General features: G+C 55.5%; 6 protein-coding genes across 6 annotated transcripts; all 6 read left to right on the forward strand.

Annotated features, from left to right (window-relative positions):
- Window positions 1-238: 238 nt before the first annotated feature.
- Window positions 239-942, forward strand: CAOG_08832 (hypothetical protein; the record flags this gene model as incomplete). The annotated part of the gene is made up of 1 exon (XM_011272171.1): window positions 239-942. A coding segment is annotated over one exon (704 nt), but the record flags the coding sequence as incomplete, so codon positions are not given.
- A 283-nt stretch (window positions 943-1,225) lies between these two features.
- CAOG_04867 (hypothetical protein) lies at window positions 1,226-4,894 on the forward strand. Its single transcript, XM_004347568.2, has 2 exons — window positions 1,226-1,699; window positions 2,174-4,894. Exons 1-2 carry the CDS (start codon window positions 1,278-1,280, stop codon window positions 4,815-4,817), a joined length of 3,066 nt encoding a protein of 1,021 aa, XP_004347618.2. The 5' UTR covers window positions 1,226-1,277; the 3' UTR covers window positions 4,818-4,894.
- An 89-nt stretch (window positions 4,895-4,983) lies between these two features.
- On the forward strand, window positions 4,984-6,479 carry CAOG_04868 (RING-box protein 1). Its single transcript, XM_004347569.2, has 6 exons — window positions 4,984-5,161; window positions 5,754-5,781; window positions 5,897-5,947; window positions 6,027-6,097; window positions 6,221-6,306; window positions 6,395-6,479. The coding sequence occupies exons 1-6, from the start codon at window positions 5,075-5,077 to the stop codon at window positions 6,405-6,407; spliced, it is 336 nt and encodes a 111-aa protein (XP_004347619.2). The 5' UTR covers window positions 4,984-5,074; the 3' UTR covers window positions 6,408-6,479.
- A 233-nt stretch (window positions 6,480-6,712) lies between these two features.
- On the forward strand, window positions 6,713-7,810 carry CAOG_08833 (hypothetical protein; the record flags this gene model as incomplete). The annotated part of the gene is made up of 1 exon (XM_011272172.1): window positions 6,713-7,810. The coding sequence occupies one exon, from the start codon at window positions 6,713-6,715 to the stop codon at window positions 7,808-7,810; it is 1,098 nt and encodes a 365-aa protein (XP_011270474.1).
- Window positions 7,811-8,326: 516 nt separating this feature from the next.
- Window positions 8,327-9,750, forward strand: CAOG_08834 (hypothetical protein; the record flags this gene model as incomplete). Its single annotated transcript, XM_011272173.1, has 2 exons — window positions 8,327-8,972; window positions 9,071-9,750. The coding sequence occupies 2 exons, from the start codon at window positions 8,327-8,329 to the stop codon at window positions 9,748-9,750; spliced, it is 1,326 nt and encodes a 441-aa protein (XP_011270475.1).
- Window positions 9,751-11,246: 1,496 nt separating this feature from the next.
- CAOG_04869 (zinc finger and C2 domain-containing protein) lies at window positions 11,247-14,626 on the forward strand (the record flags this gene model as incomplete). Its single annotated transcript, XM_004347570.2, has 2 exons — window positions 11,247-11,531; window positions 11,840-14,626. The coding sequence occupies exons 1-2, from the start codon at window positions 11,349-11,351 to the stop codon at window positions 14,624-14,626; spliced, it is 2,970 nt and encodes a 989-aa protein (XP_004347620.1). The 5' UTR covers window positions 11,247-11,348.
- Window positions 14,627-14,794: the final 168 nt, after the last annotated feature.

The raw sequence follows: 14,794 nt of genomic DNA on the forward strand, positions 1-14,794 counted from the left end.
GCGCGCGCGCTCTCTCTCTCTCTCTCTCTCTCTCTCTCTCTCTCTCTCTCTCTCTCTCTCTCTCTCTCTCTCTCTCTCTCTCTCTCTCTCTCTCTCTCTCTCTCTCTCTCTCTCTCTCTCTCTCTCTCTCTCTCTCTCTCTCTCTCTCTCTCTCTCTCTCTCTCTCTCTCTCTCTCTCTCTCTCTCTCTCTCTCTCTCTCTCTCTCTCTCTCTCTCTCTCTCTCTCTATGCCCGACAGGCAAGCCAGTCATCATCACTGGCTCGCTCATCCCGTTCGCAGACGTGTACAATGACGCTCGCCGAAATCTCATCGTCTCCGTTCTGTACGCCGCACGGTTTGACATTCCCGAGGTGTGCATCTTTTTCAACAACCAGCTGCTCCGCGGAAACCGCGCCAGCAAGGTGGACACGTTTGGGCTGAGCGCGTTCGCGTCTCCAAATTTCCCGCCGCTCGGCACGCTGGGCACCGACCTCAGCCTGCGCCAGGATTTGCTGCTTTCGCCGCCAAAGCGCCGCTTCCGCGTCTTTACCAAGTTTGATGAAAATGTCGCCGTGTTGCGGCTGACACCCGGCTTTAGTGACACGGTCGTGCGCAATCTCCTCCAGCCGCCGCTCCGTGGCATCGTCCTTGAAATGTACGGCGTCGGCAATGCGCCCGCCCGTCGCCAGGGGCTCATGGACGTGCTGGCCGAGGCCGTCAAGCGCGGCGTTGTCATTGTTGTGATTAGCCAATGCAGCCGCGGCTTTGTCAACCTGTCCACGTATGCCAACGGCCTGGCCCTCCGCGACCACATTGGCGTTGTCTCCGGCGCAGACATGACCCCCGAGGCGGCCGCCACGAAGCTCGGCTACCTTCTTGCGCGTGGCTTGGCCAACGATGAAATCCGGACGCTGTTGCACACCAACATTCGCGGTGAATTGTCACCTTCGCAGAGCACTTGAGTGTGGGGGAAGGGTAGTTGATTGGTGTGTTTATGGTTGTTTGGTGTTCTCCGTTGTTGTTGTTGCTGTTGTTGTTGATGTTGGTGTTTGGTCGTTGGATGCGATTTTGTTGCTGTTTTTGAAATTGGAAAATCTGCGACAATCTCTCGTTTGTCTCGTCCCTTCCGCGTCTGATTGCATTTCAGTTGCAGACTTGTATTCGAACTTTTGTTTTCACCTTCCAATCTGAGATTCTTTTGCATCTCTTCTTTCCATTGAAGATTTGCTCCAGTCTTTGTGTTTGGTTTTGGTTTTGTGTTGGTTTTTTTTTTTTTTTTTGAGTTTCTTTCAAAATCATGGACAACGTCAAGTCGTTCTTCAACAAGCTAAAGGCGTCTGCGACCAACACGCCTGTGAAGGGCGGCGGCGGCGGCGGCGGTGGCGGGATGATGGGTGGGAGCAGTCCAGCCAGCTCGCCTGGCCGCGGTGCACTGTCGCCGTCCTCTGCCCAGCTACGCACCGGCGGCGGTGGATCTGCCCTGCTGTCGCCGTCGTCGAGCCACGGCCAGCGCCCCGAGTGGTGGATGGACAGCAAGCAGATTGTGCAGCAGGGCGTGCACGACAGCAGCCGCCGCGTCCAACTGCTCACCGGCCACTGGGAGTCGCTCGAGAGCTGCATCAAGGCGCATGTTGGCACAGACCGCGTCCACGACTTGGATCGCTTGCCCATCCGAAACAACCTCGTCTCCATCGTCAACATTCTCACTGAAGAGGACAGGTCAGTTCACAAGAGAGTGAAAGGGGGAAAGAGAGAGAGAGAGAGAATGAGAACGAGAATGAGAATGAGAGAGATTTGAATCAAAGAACAAAAAAAAAAAAAAAAAAAAAAAAGGGGGGGGGGGGCTCAAAAAGCTTTGGGATTAAGCGCTCAAAACCAAAAACTCTTAGATTGAAGAAGACAATGTCAACCGCTTGCTGGGGGGGGGGGGAACATTTGTTGGCTTTCAGAGTGTCAACTGAAGCAAGATCGTGCTGGATTTCGTTCTCTTTTTTTTTTTTTTTTTTTTTTTTTGTTGCTCAAATGCTAATCGTCTGAGAAATCCCTTTTCTCAGCAAAGCAGAACCAAAATTTCCTCTTTTTTCGATGTTTGCTTCAATCTTGAGAAAAAACAACAAAAATGAGCCATGTATTCACCTCTTTGTTTGTTTGTTTGTTTCTGTTTCTGTTTTGTTTCTGTCTTCGCTACCACAGAGAACTGCGAGACCCGCCATACGTCTGCTTTGAATTATTCATCGAACAACGCATGTTTGAAATCATCAGCCCAGACCACGTCTGCAAGTGCTTTAAACAGCTGCGCGGCGAGCTGGCAAAGGCCATCTCGATGCTGCTGCAAATCCTGCAGAACAACTCGCTCTTGCAGCACGAGACAACCACCGATGCAATCAACATTCTGCTGGCAGACAGCCAGGCCAACAAGGACTGCATATCGCCCAGCAGTTTGCTCGATCTGCTGCACTCGCTCACGTCGAGCATTGGCAAGCACCCTGCCTACCTCGCGCATTTCCTCAAGGACAGTCCGTCGCGCTCGCAGGGGCAGTCCAACAGCGTCAGCCAGAGCAACAGCTTTGGCAATTTGACAAACCTCTCGCCGTATGCCGTCGGTGGCAGCAGCGGCGAGACTCCCTTCTCGGGACGACCAAGCTATGAGCAGCTGGAGGACGGGTTTGGCGCTGTGATTTCAGCCCCTTCCTCGCCCTCGCCACCGCCAATACACACCCCCAGCAAGCGCAATCGTGACCCCTTTGCGACACGCGAGTGCACCATTCTGGCGCTGCTCACCACCAACATCCACGAGATGCAATCCATGATTGGCGACAAGGCCCGCGCCGCAATGTTGCCCTTGCTGCAAGTGTCGCATTCTCAACCCGCACTGTCTCGCGCCATTGTCGATAGCTTTTGTCCTTTTCTGGCGGCGGGGTTGAGTGCCTACTATTCTCCCCTCCCGACAGAGCTGCCCGTCCCGCTGACCGACTGGATTGCCCTGACACAAAGCCGAAGTCTGAGCACCTCTGCCGTCTCTTCTGCCCAACTGCAAAAGTACCAGCAGCAATTGCAGCTTCAGCTCCAAAACCAACAACCAGGACGGCAAGTCTCCAGGTCGGTCCTCAGCATGCAAGACCTCGACAACCTGGTGCACTCGCTTGACTTTTGCAACCAGGTCGCCTCGCGCGCAACCGCCGACGTGGCCCGAGCGCTGGCGCAAGCCATGTGCGACATTTTCTTCAACTGCGTCCTGGGTCCCGCGCTCTACCACACGACCAAGGAGGAGCGCGTGGCGTCGTTCACCTATTTTGAGCAGTGCGTGGCCGAAGTGAGCGATCCTCGGCTCTTGCGCGTATTTATCGAGTTTGTACTTGGGTTTGAGCAAGAAGACAAGCCGTTGCGATCCAACCTGTTCCGCTTCCTGTCTCGCGACGCCTGCGAGGAGGAAATGATTGCCGGTCTTCGGCTCGTCCACACCATGCTCCTCACATTCCGCGCCGATGCCTTTGGCGGCCTGCTTTTGCAGGACGTCGTCAACAGCGAGGTGGGCGCCCAGCTGCGCTCGTACGAGGCCAAGCAGGCTACCCTTGCACAGCAGCAACGCGTCGAGCAGCAGACGCTCCTGCATTTGGATTCGCTCAGCTCAAACGACCACGGACGCTCCACAGACGACCAACAGCGACAGCTCATCAAGGAGGCAGAGCACCACATGGCTCGCGCGCAGCTCAATCAATGGCGCGACTCGATGGAAGAGTTTGGTCGCAGCGCCGCGGCCTTCCTGATGCTGCATCCCTACGCCTTGGACGACGTCTCGCCCGACCACAGTGGCTACGAGTCGTACGTCGAGCAGGCGCGCCTTCTCATGGAGCGCGCCCTCGCCAGCTTCCCGACCAGCATTGCTTGGTCGTCGGATGTGTACCTCGCGCCCCTGTCGACCATTTCTGGGCCACTGCCGCGCGTCGAGCAGGTTCTTGGAGAGGGTGCCAGTCTGCTGATGGGCTCAACACCTGCGGCAGCGTCCACAAACGCGCGCGAGCCCATCTCGTACCGCGCGGTGAATGTCTGCGGCGGAACGGCCGTGAGTCGACCTCGAGAACGCAGTGCGGAGCCATTTTACCCGCCTCCAAGTTCTGTTGCGGCTCGGTCAAAGCCCGGTCAACTGCAGCAAAATGAACCGCCAATCCCGCAACAGGCCGATCTGTCGACGCTCGCGTTCATGGGCGTCCCGCGACACGCCGGTGCTGGACCGCTGCTCAATTCTCTGTTTGATTTGCTCGAAAACATGACGACGCAAAGCTACTCTGTCAACTTGCTGTTGACGGCTGTTCTCTCGCAGCTCGCTGTCGCGCCAGTCCCATGGCTTCGGCAGTACATGATCAACACTGAGCTTCCGCTCGCGCCTGGGACGCGGTCGCTCTTCCGCTCGCTGACGATTGCTGCCGGAAGCATTCGCAAAGGCGCCGCCGAACTCGAGCAGTTTGCCGAGCGTCTGTCCTCGGCCAAGGCCCACCTTGCCGCGACCTCAATGTCTCCGCCCAAGCCCAATGTGCCGAGCGTGGCGACCGTCACTCCCAAAAACTCGCCAATGAAGCCCTCCTCGGTTGCTTCGCCTGCGGCGGCAGCGGCGGCGGCGGCCACATCCCATGTGCGACACACCCCGAGTGGCAAGCTGGTGCCTTCGCTCTCGCAGCTCACGCTCGAGCAGCGGCAGCAGTTCACCTCGATTGCCCTTGCCTTTACGTGCGAGTCGACCGAAGTGCGGACCTTCCTCCTCGCCGTGATTGTTTTTGAAGAGTTTGTCAAGGAACTCAGCGCGATCGCGCAAGAGCTGTGTCTCGACACAATGTTTTAACTCCAGAGAGGGGGGGGGAGGCGGGTGGTGGTTGTAGGGTTGGAATAGTTGGATGCAAGAAGCACACACCATATCCATTTTTTTTTCCGAATGAATTGAAGTTCTTTAAAGTGCTGTGCCGTCCATCTTTACGATCATTACTGTACTTTTTTTTTTGTTTCTTCCTTTTGCTCGTCTATCTGAGCTCCGTAGTTTGGACCATCTTGAGAGCATGGTCACTCTTTCGGTTCCACATTCAAAACACTACCTCTTTCACAATGGCTGACATGGACGTTGACGATGCGCCCGAAGTCGAAAAGGACGAAGACAAGGGCAAGCCTCGCAAGCGCTTTGAAGTCAAGAAGGTGCGACCCCAATTCCCTTTCCTTTTTGTATAACTTGCAGTGTTGGAAGAAGGCGGAGGAGTAGGAGTCGGAACAAGGGTGAAAGGCGGCGGTCGACTGAGACAGCTTCATTGCGCGCCCCTTCGTGCTTCCACTCATTGAGGGGGGGGGGGGGCACAGTGCGTGTCAGTTCTTGTGATCTTGTGGCATTGTTAGGGGTGTGTGTTTGTGTGGTGAGAGGACGACGACTTGAACTGAGATAGCTTCAAGAGTTCAACCCTGAAGGGTCCTTCACTTCACTGTGTCACAGCGCAGTCCTGTGCCTGTCTTGTTGTCGTGTGGCACCATCAAGAGAGAGAGAGAGAGAGCGATGAGAGAGAGAGAGAGAGCGATGAGAGAGAGAGAGAGAGAGCGATGAGACACAGAATCCCATTGCGTTTTGAACTTGAACTCGCTGACGCAAGCAAGCAAACGAGAACGAGATCTTTGAGTTTTTCTCAACTTCTTTTGTCTCGCTTTCCCGCCTTTGTTCAAAATTGTTTCTTGTGAAATTGTTTATTTGCTTATTTTACTCACTTGGTTTGGTTTTTATTATTATTGTTTGCTTTGATAGTGGAACGCTGTTGCGCTCTGGGCCTGGGGTAAACAAAAGAGCGCCCAGCATTTATCTGCGAACGAACTGTGTGTGCTGATGCTGAAGGATGAATTTCTCATTCAACGTGTTCGGCTTGGGTGATTGTGATTGGTGATGATTAGATATTGCCGTCGAGAACTGCGCCATCTGCCGCAATCATATTATGGACTTGTGTAAGTGCGCAGAGATGGGATTTTGTGACTGAAAGGGGTGAGAGGACAGCAGAACGATCGCTGAGGTGTGTGAACATAGGCATCGAGTGCCAAGCAAATCAAGCATCGGCTACAAGCGAAGAGTGCACCGTGGCCTGGGGTGTTTGCAATGTAAGAAGCGGAAATGTGCTTGGAAGCGGATTGTCCGAGCAAAAAAAAAAAAAAAAAAACCCTCGCGATTCGTCCATGCTGACCAACTCACAACACGCCCACACTCGTACTCTAATTTCTTAGCACGCATTCCATTTCCACTGCATTTCTCGCTGGCTGAAGACGCGCCAAGTGTGTCCTCTGGACAACAGAGAATGGGAGTTCCAAAAGTATGTTCTTGAAGGATTCTTGCACTTTCTGTTGGAGCATGTCTGTGACCACGCTCGCTCATTCTTTTTTGCTTGATCGATTTGACAGGTATGGTCGTTAAAGCTGAAGAATGTCCTGGTTGTTTGTGTGTGCGTGTGAGTGTTTTGAATCAAATAGATGGTTTTTGTGTGGACTCTTGTTATTTCCACGGTCGCGTATTGGATGATTGCCAGCCAGTGTTCTACGGCGACGAGCTGCACCTTGTTTCGGTCGATGGCTCCATTACGCTCGGCGCCGGGAACAGGCTGGAATCTGTCGATCAAGGGTCGAATACCACCTTGCCGCCAATGCGCTTGAAGATCTACGGACGGAACTCGACCTTTTGGCACGCCTGTGCGGCGCTCAGAACGTGTCATGCTGCAGACAATGCCGGACTCGCAAAACGAATACTTCAGGAAGTTGACTGGCAACCGTCGGTTCAACACGTACATTCCCATGTTTTTGCAACTGGCCACGTCCGCGCCTTGTGCCCCTTCCGGAGGCACTCAGTTGGATTACTCAATGCTTCGCATCATGAAACCGTTCCCATTGAGCGTTTCGCGGCTCTCGGCCTTCGAGTGGGTTTTGAACAAGGCGCCCAAACTGGACACTCCAGCTGCTGACAACGTCCTCTCCTTCATCAAGCAGCCCACAATGGCCGTCACGGTGCTCCAGCCCTTCTCTGCGTTGGAAATGACGAGCAACACCAATGGCACTGTGGTTTTGGCGGTTGTCTTTTCGGATCCAGTTGTTCGCACCTCCGTTCCGCCTCCGCAGTTTGTGGGTTTGGATTGGATTCGTCCCAAGCGCCTGTGGCCAAACAACTTTGCTGTTCGTCTGCAACCCACCGCGTCCTCGGTCGGCACCGTTACTGGAAATGTCACAAACGTCGTGTATGAGGAAGCGCAGCTGCAGGTGCATTTGGTTGTCACTGTCACTTTCGGTCAGCAACTTGCCGTTGGCGACACAATCACAACCACCGCCGTGAACGTCGAAGGCGCGAATGAGCAGCCCATCTTCCAGCCCACACAAGCCGTGCAGCTCAACTTTGAGCCAGTGTTCCAGCTCGCTTTCGTTCAGTGGAATGTCACGAATACCACAACTGTGCTTGCTCCGTTTGACACTTTGCGTGTCGCCACGGTTCGTGCCGACTTCAGCGAGCCGGTCTTTTCCGCGGCGTCTGGCGGATCTCTCGACGTTTCGTGCTTTGCTCTTTTGGGCTTCGACGTCGCCAGCTCGGGAGTGTTTGCTGCGAACGCCACCATCCTTGCCGTGACGCTTGTGCCAGGCTCCAATAGCACTGCCTATTTGCTCGATCTGTCCTATTTCCAGCTTGGTCCGTACGATTTGCCGCTCTCGGCACCGATGTACTATGTCTTCCCCACTGGCGCTGGCATTATCACACGCGGTACCGAACACCGTGCTGCAACCGCGGTTCGAGCTGATTTGCGCGTACCTGTGACTCTTCCTGTTCCGCCGGCCTGAGTGTTTGTCTAATGTGACCTGTATGGCGATGTTCTGACGTGTTTGTCGTTGAAATGCATGATTCTCCTCTGTCTGTGCTTTTTGGCGGTGTGAAGGTGTGGATTCAAACCAGATCACCGCTCGATTGCAAAGTAAAAAACAACCCAAAAAACCCTCAAGCAAAAACCTTGAAACCACCAACTACGAGTAACATGCGACTCAAAAGCAACAGGTGCTGAATGTGTTTGACTAAGAACGCCTCATAAAGTCAGCGGCGGGCGACGGCTTGAAGATCAGGTACCAGGACACGGGTGTGCGGGAGCCGTGGCACCACTGCGCCAATGCAAGCGATGCGCTCAACACCAGCAACAGCAGCAACGTGCAGTAAAGTCTCATCACGAGGAAACAGAAAGAGTTCGAATAGTATGCTAAAACAAAAGAGGAGTCCTTTTATAATAGCACATAAGGAAAGTGCAGTCCCTGTTCGAATCTCAGTTTTTTGTTTGTTTGTTTTCGTTTGTTTTTGTTCCGCTTCCAATGTCCGACGACTCTGACGACTCTGACAGTTCCAACGACCTTTATGGCTTCGACTCGGATAGCAGTGCTAGGGACGTCGTTACCGATGACGACAGCGACGACGACTCAGCTGTGAGCTTTGACGATCGGGAGAGCGACGACGACACGCTGGACGAGCTCAACTATCGACGGCACCCAATGTACCGCGAGGATGCGCGATTCGGCTATGTCGGCATTCTTCACGAGCGCGATCCCGCGACAGACCCGTTGTGGAACAGCATCCGCGAGGCCGGCTTCGACCCGGAGGAGTGGGTGATTTCCATGCTAAAGTGCCAGCGACCGGTCCCGACCCAGCTGAAGCAGGGCTCTGCTGCTGCTGCTGCTGCTGCTGCTGCTGCTGCTGCTGCTGCTGCTGCTGCTGCTGCTGCTGCTGCTGCTGCTGCACCCGAGGCTGCCTCATCACAGTCAGAGCAGGCTCCCACGCCATGGGCGCTCGCAGTCGCAGAAGCCGCCAAAGCAGGCGTGCGGCCTGGCGCATCCTGCTCCATCTCAGAAGCGACGACCGCGCGTGCATCGTCCAGCTCGGGCTCCAGCTCCGGCGTCGAGACGGCCGATTCCAATCGAGCCCCTCTGTCTTTTTGGTGGGACATTTTTGATGGATCTGAAGGTAACCGACTGAACACAGCAATGCAATGCGACAACCAAAAAATAGCAAACGACTCACCTCCGCTTTTCCGCATCACTCTGCTTGACAATCCATCCCAGACTTTCCCCTGGATGACTTTATCCAAAACCACCCTGTGAACCGCGAGCCCGACTTTAATCCACTGGACGCGAGCCCCGAGTTTAACTGGGCAGTTGGGCGTCGTCTGCTTCCTTCGTTCGTGGCACCCAAGTCGGCCGAGCGTGTGCGCTTCTCGCATCGAGGAGTCGCCATCGACACCAAGTCCCGCTTTGTACGTCGCTGTCTGCGGCGTGCCGAGCGCAATGCTTCTCGCATTTTCATGGTCGATGAAGCCACAGCAACCTCGTGCTCAATCAACCAGTCCAACATCGACCGTCTCACGTTTCATGGAGACCTGCTGCGCGACCCGACACTGCAGATGGACTTGGTTGCGACTGGTTTGCCTCTGAGCGCGAAACTCCACTGGGCTGACTCAGATACCTATTTCGCTTCATTCTCTAGCGGGACTGGCAGTGAACAGACTGGCTGGGTGATGCACTCGCGCCGCTACACTCGGTACTGGGATGACATTGAGAGCCCGCTCATGACTGGCTCCATTATGGAGCTGTTTGACGCGCTGGAGACGATTCGGGTTGGTCGGTCCCTCACGCTGTCCAAGGCCTTGAAAGACACAGTTTTGCACCTCATCAGCTGTGTGGGTCATGCTGTTCCGCTACTGGATTTTCGTCGAGCGCCGACGACCACCGAAAGACGTCATTAAGCACTGTGCCACGACCAGCATTGACATGCTTCGGTACTGTTTAAGGCATCACTACGAGGCGATGCATCGTCTTTCCGAGGAACTGCTGGCTTGCTGGCTGGAGAACCACGTCAATCGCAGCAGACCGAATGCCTGGAATTGTGTCACGCTCGTCTTGGAGTGGTTGTATCCCGAGCGCAAGCCTGCGTCCTACGACTGCGTGCATCCGCCACGGCCCACGGGTCCGTCGATTTACGACAAGTTTGGTGTGACCGAGGAAGCTGAATGGGTCGTTTGCCGTATTCCTTTTGGCTACAATGCTGATTGGCTCACGAACGTGCCCGGGTGGGATATGGCGACTGTGCTTGAGTGGCTACCTGAACTTGGCCGGCAGAACTTCATTGACAGACCGACACTGTACTTTTCGAATTGGCTCTACCAGTTTGAGCTTGCAGGCTTTCGTACTTTGCCTGCTTTCAATGACAAATCTTGGCGGAATTCCGCTCATCCATTTGCGTTGGCGGCGACTCGACGCCTGGTTGTCGGATGCTTGCTTGCGTGGGGACTCTCTCCTTCGAAATGCCTCGCTTTCGTCTCATCATCATCATATGGTGGCTGGCCATATGTCAAGCATCCCTATGACCGAGCACTCAAAAAGGAGTGGACTCGCTTGCATGACCGAGTGGAAGTAACCAACCAGGAAACTCTCAAGCAGATTCTGCAAATGGCCGAGCAAGCGCAACCTTTTAGACTTTCCTCGTTGTGCCGACTCAAGCTGTGGCGGCACGAAGGGAGCGAGGCAGCAGTTGCCAAAGCGCTCGGTGTCAGCAACATTGATGCGCTTCTTGGACTCGTCCCACCCGTCCCGCAGCCCGATCTGCGCGTACCTGAAGATGTTGCGCAGTTTGTGTTGGACATGCCTCTGGCTCGTCATTTGCAGCGCGTTCCCGCCTATCATGAGATGAGTTGATTGAGTGTCTTTGTTTGTCTGTTCGTCTGTTCGTTTGCCTTTGCCTCTGCCTCTGCTTGTTTGATTGTCTGTGCTTTGAGTAAACCACACGGCACTCATTTTGACGAATACAACTTTGTGCTGAATAGCGACGTTTACGACGAGATCAAACTTTCAACAGCAGCGTCGCGCAATTCACGCCGAGCTCCTGAGAATTCGCGCACGAGCTGGAGCAACAAGTGGGTACACCCCAACCCATATCTGCCAGCTCAGTGCTCAATGTACTTCGTGTCTACCTATTCCTCCCTCTCGGGTGTAACAAGAAGCACTGTAGTTGGGACTCGAATTTTCCGCGCTTTCGCACCTCTGCCATGTCGGCAACAGCATGGAAGGTTCTTTGGGCGCAAAACTGTGATTTTCTTCGGATTGCCAAGTTTCCACCAAAAATGAAAAGCAACTTCCGCACGTCTCGCATTTTTAGTGTTGCTATTGTGTGCGTTGTTGCTTATTTTCCCACTCGACAGAGAGCACTTTACTACTTCTCAGACTTTGTGCTCAGTCAGACTTTCTTCTCTTCCCTTTTTTTTCCTTCCCTTTCCTTCCCTTTTCCTCTCCTTTTCTTCGCTGCTCTCCCACTTCTTTCCTTTCCTTTTTTGATCTCCAAATAAGCATGCTCGAACTGAGCTTGTCCGACGTTGCGGCGGATTCGCCCAACTTTCGCAGCCGATTTGCCGTTGCCGACGCGTTGACCGGCGACCTCGAGCAGCGCCTCAAGTCGATCGCCGAAGCTGCCCGCAAGCATGTCGAAGCGACCCAGCTCGCGCGGCAGAGCGCCCTGTCCTTGCTCGAGCAGGTATACTTTGGCCTCTGATACCACGGATTACAAACCGCCTCATCCCATACCCGATGACTCTCGCCCGCTCTCTCTCTCGCTCTCTCTCCCATTGACCCAGCTTCTTGACGGCAGGCGAGTCGAACGACTCTGTTGTTACATGATGATTGAGCAGCGTCGGTTAGGTTGGCTTACGTCCTTCCGACCCAAGTGCTCCTATTCTTCCATCCCGCTATCTCCCTCCATCTCCACTCACAGAACGACCATGTTCAAGTCTCACTCACCTTTTATTTGAACAATTGCTGTTTGCTCTTTGGTTTGTTTGCCAGGTCCGCGCATGGACGCAGCAGCACTTGCCAAGCTCAAGCTCAAGCTCAGGACAACAATCGACCGCTTCGTCGTCCTCCTCGACATTGCAGAGTAGTAGCGCGCTGGACGAGTCGGACGACGAGACCACCACGGCGTACTTTCACGCATCGCTCATGACACTGACGGGCTCGTTCCTGGCAGTGGAGGACCAGCGCGACATGCTGTGCAAGCAGCTCCAGCGCATGCTGGTCGAGCCCGTCGAGAGCTTCTTGTCGAACGACGTTCGCCGTGTCAAGGAGCAGTCCAGCACGTACCATCGTGCACAGGCAGAGGTAGAGTCCGCCATTGATCGCTACTCGGCGGTCAAGCCTCGCGACTACCGTGCGCTGAGCGAGGCGGCAACAACCCTGCGGGAGGCGCGTCGCAACGCGCACCGTCTTGGCTGCCGTGCCGTGATTCTGATCAACCAGCTGCATGAGCGGAGCAAATCCCTCGTACCGTCGGCCATCTTGGAGGCGCTGATCGGCCATAGCACGTTCGCTCAGCTAACTTACAGTGTCGTCAAGACCGACTCACAGAGCATCATGACAACCCTCTACCAAACAATGCAGGAGCGCTCGCAAATGTTAGACCAGCGGAAACGGCGTGATACCGACCAGATGCGGGCTGTGGTGGAAGCCGAGGAAGCTGTGCGCAACCGCGCCCTCGTCCGCTTCCAAATGCGCGACCTGCGTCTGCCCGAGCCCGCCAGCGCTCCCACTACTACCTCTGCGGTGGCTGCTATTGCTGCAGCGGCCGCTGCGGCATCCGCTTCGGCAACCGCGTCCAGCGCCAGCAGTCCGTCGCCCATTCCCACGAGCGTCGTCTCTGCCCTCCTCGCCTCGTCCTCGCCTCCCTCTTCCAGCCCTCTCTCAAGCGGGCCTTTGGGGGCCGCGACATCAGCATCGAGTTTGAGCTCCTCTTTGCCAGCAGCAGCAGCAACAGCAGCAGCAGCTCCACTCGCAAGCACGCCGACTCCGGGATGGGACGTGTCCGACCCCAGCGTGGCCTTCCCCTTCTTGGCAAACGGAGTCCGCGCTGGGTACCTCAACCTCGGCGAAAAGAAGCCTTATGGCCTCTCTTGGTCGCGATGCTACTTTACCATTCAGGATGGCCTGCTCGTTCAGCAGCAGCGGCGCTCCAAACTCACCACGTCGTCCGTCTCTGAAAATCTGCGCATCTGCACCGTCAAGCCCACGCACGACGTGGACCGCAACTTTTGCTTTTCAGTCATTTCTCCGCGCACAACGCTGCTTCTCCAAGCAGAGTCGTCAGACGAGATGCAAGCCTGGCTGATGGCCATTCAAAACGCCATTGCCAGCGCATTGACCACGAGTTCTGCTTCGGACTCGGCCAGTCGCACAGGCAGCAATGGCGGTGGCCTTGGCCAATCCCTGTCTGTGGAAGGAGCGATGAGTGGCAGCCGCGTGCGACGGGCAGGCTCGTACAACGCCCTCAACGAAGTCGCGGAAGGCGATGACCTGATTCCGCATTCTTCGTCCTTCCAATCGTTTGAACAGCTCCCGCCAGTCGACGGAGACGCATCAGACGGTCTGCTCAACACAAGTGGCTCGACGGCCTCCAACTCGGTGCCGTCCGCCGCCATCACGGCTGAACTCATGGCCAACCCCATGGGCTATCTCACGGCTCTGCCCTCGAATGACGTTTGCGCGGACTGCGGCGCACCGCGTCCCGAGTGGGCCAGCATCAACCTGGGCATTGTGCTTTGCATCGAGTGCTCGGGCATCCACCGCAGCTTTGGCGTGCACATTTCCCAAGTGCGCTCTCTGCTGCTGGACACCTGGCGGCCGGAATGGGCAGAGCCCATGCTGTCCATCACCAACGCTCGTTCCAACAGCATCTTTGAGGCGCGCGTTCCTGCGGGCATGTCCAAACCACGCAGCGGCTCGTCGCGCAAGTACCGCGAGGATTACATCACCATGAAGTATGTCGACTTGGCCTTCATGGAGCCATTGAAGCGTCAAGACGTTCTAGCTGGACGACTGGCCAAGTCGGAAGCGCAGCGCCAGGCACCGCTCCCACCACTCGTCATCAACCGTCCAGCCCCACTCCCGCAGGTTGCAAACCTTGTTGCCACTTTGGACGTCACGCCCAGCTCGCCCTTGGATGAGATTGACCTGGGAGGCTCTCCAAAGATGGTGTCTACCAGCACCAGTGGAGGTGTTTTGCTGTCCAGCGATACGAGCAACAGCGGCAGCAGCAGCGGCAGCTCCTCGTCCCAGTTTCGCATGCGTGCTGCCACATCTGAGAGCAATCTCCATGCCGCCAGCATGATGGACAGTCAGGCGTCGTCGCTGTCTCAGACAGCGCTTTCTCAGCCGAGCGAAGCGCCTCGGACACGAAGCTTTAGCATGAATCCGAGCAGTTATCAGCGTCCTTCCGCCAACGTGTCCTCCACTGCCGCTGTGATGGCTCCTCCTACAACTGTCGCAGCGCCAGCACCAGCTCCCACTCCCGCCCCTCATGCCCCTGCCCCCATCTCTACGTCTTCATCGGTGCCTGCGAGCCGCCCGTACATGTCCATGTCATCCGCGTCGTTTGCCAAATCGTCCTCCACCAATTCCTCCTCAAGCTCCAGCGCTGGCACGGGTGCGACACCATCCACCTCCGCCCCAGAAGCACCAACCGGCGACTTGTTTTCGCGCTTTAGTCGAGCGTTGAACAGCGCCACCAAGACGATCGTGGACATTGCCAAGAATGAGCAGCAGCAGCAGCAGCAGCAGCAGCAACTGCAGCAACAGCCATAAATCTGTGAATGCGTACTTGATCGGTTCTACTCTCTTTCTGGTGTTCTTTTGAAAACAATCCGTTGATATTGAATGTGTGCTTTGAGACTTGGCGTGTGTGTGCGTTTTTGATGATACGAAATTGTATGTTTTCCAACTTGAAGCGTTCGCCTGTTGCGTCGCCAGCCA

Source organism: Capsaspora owczarzaki (genome assembly GCF_000151315.2).
Source record: "Capsaspora owczarzaki ATCC 30864 unplaced genomic scaffold supercont2.7, whole genome shotgun sequence".
Lineage (NCBI taxonomy): Eukaryota > Filasterea > Ministeriida > Capsasporidae > Capsaspora > Capsaspora owczarzaki.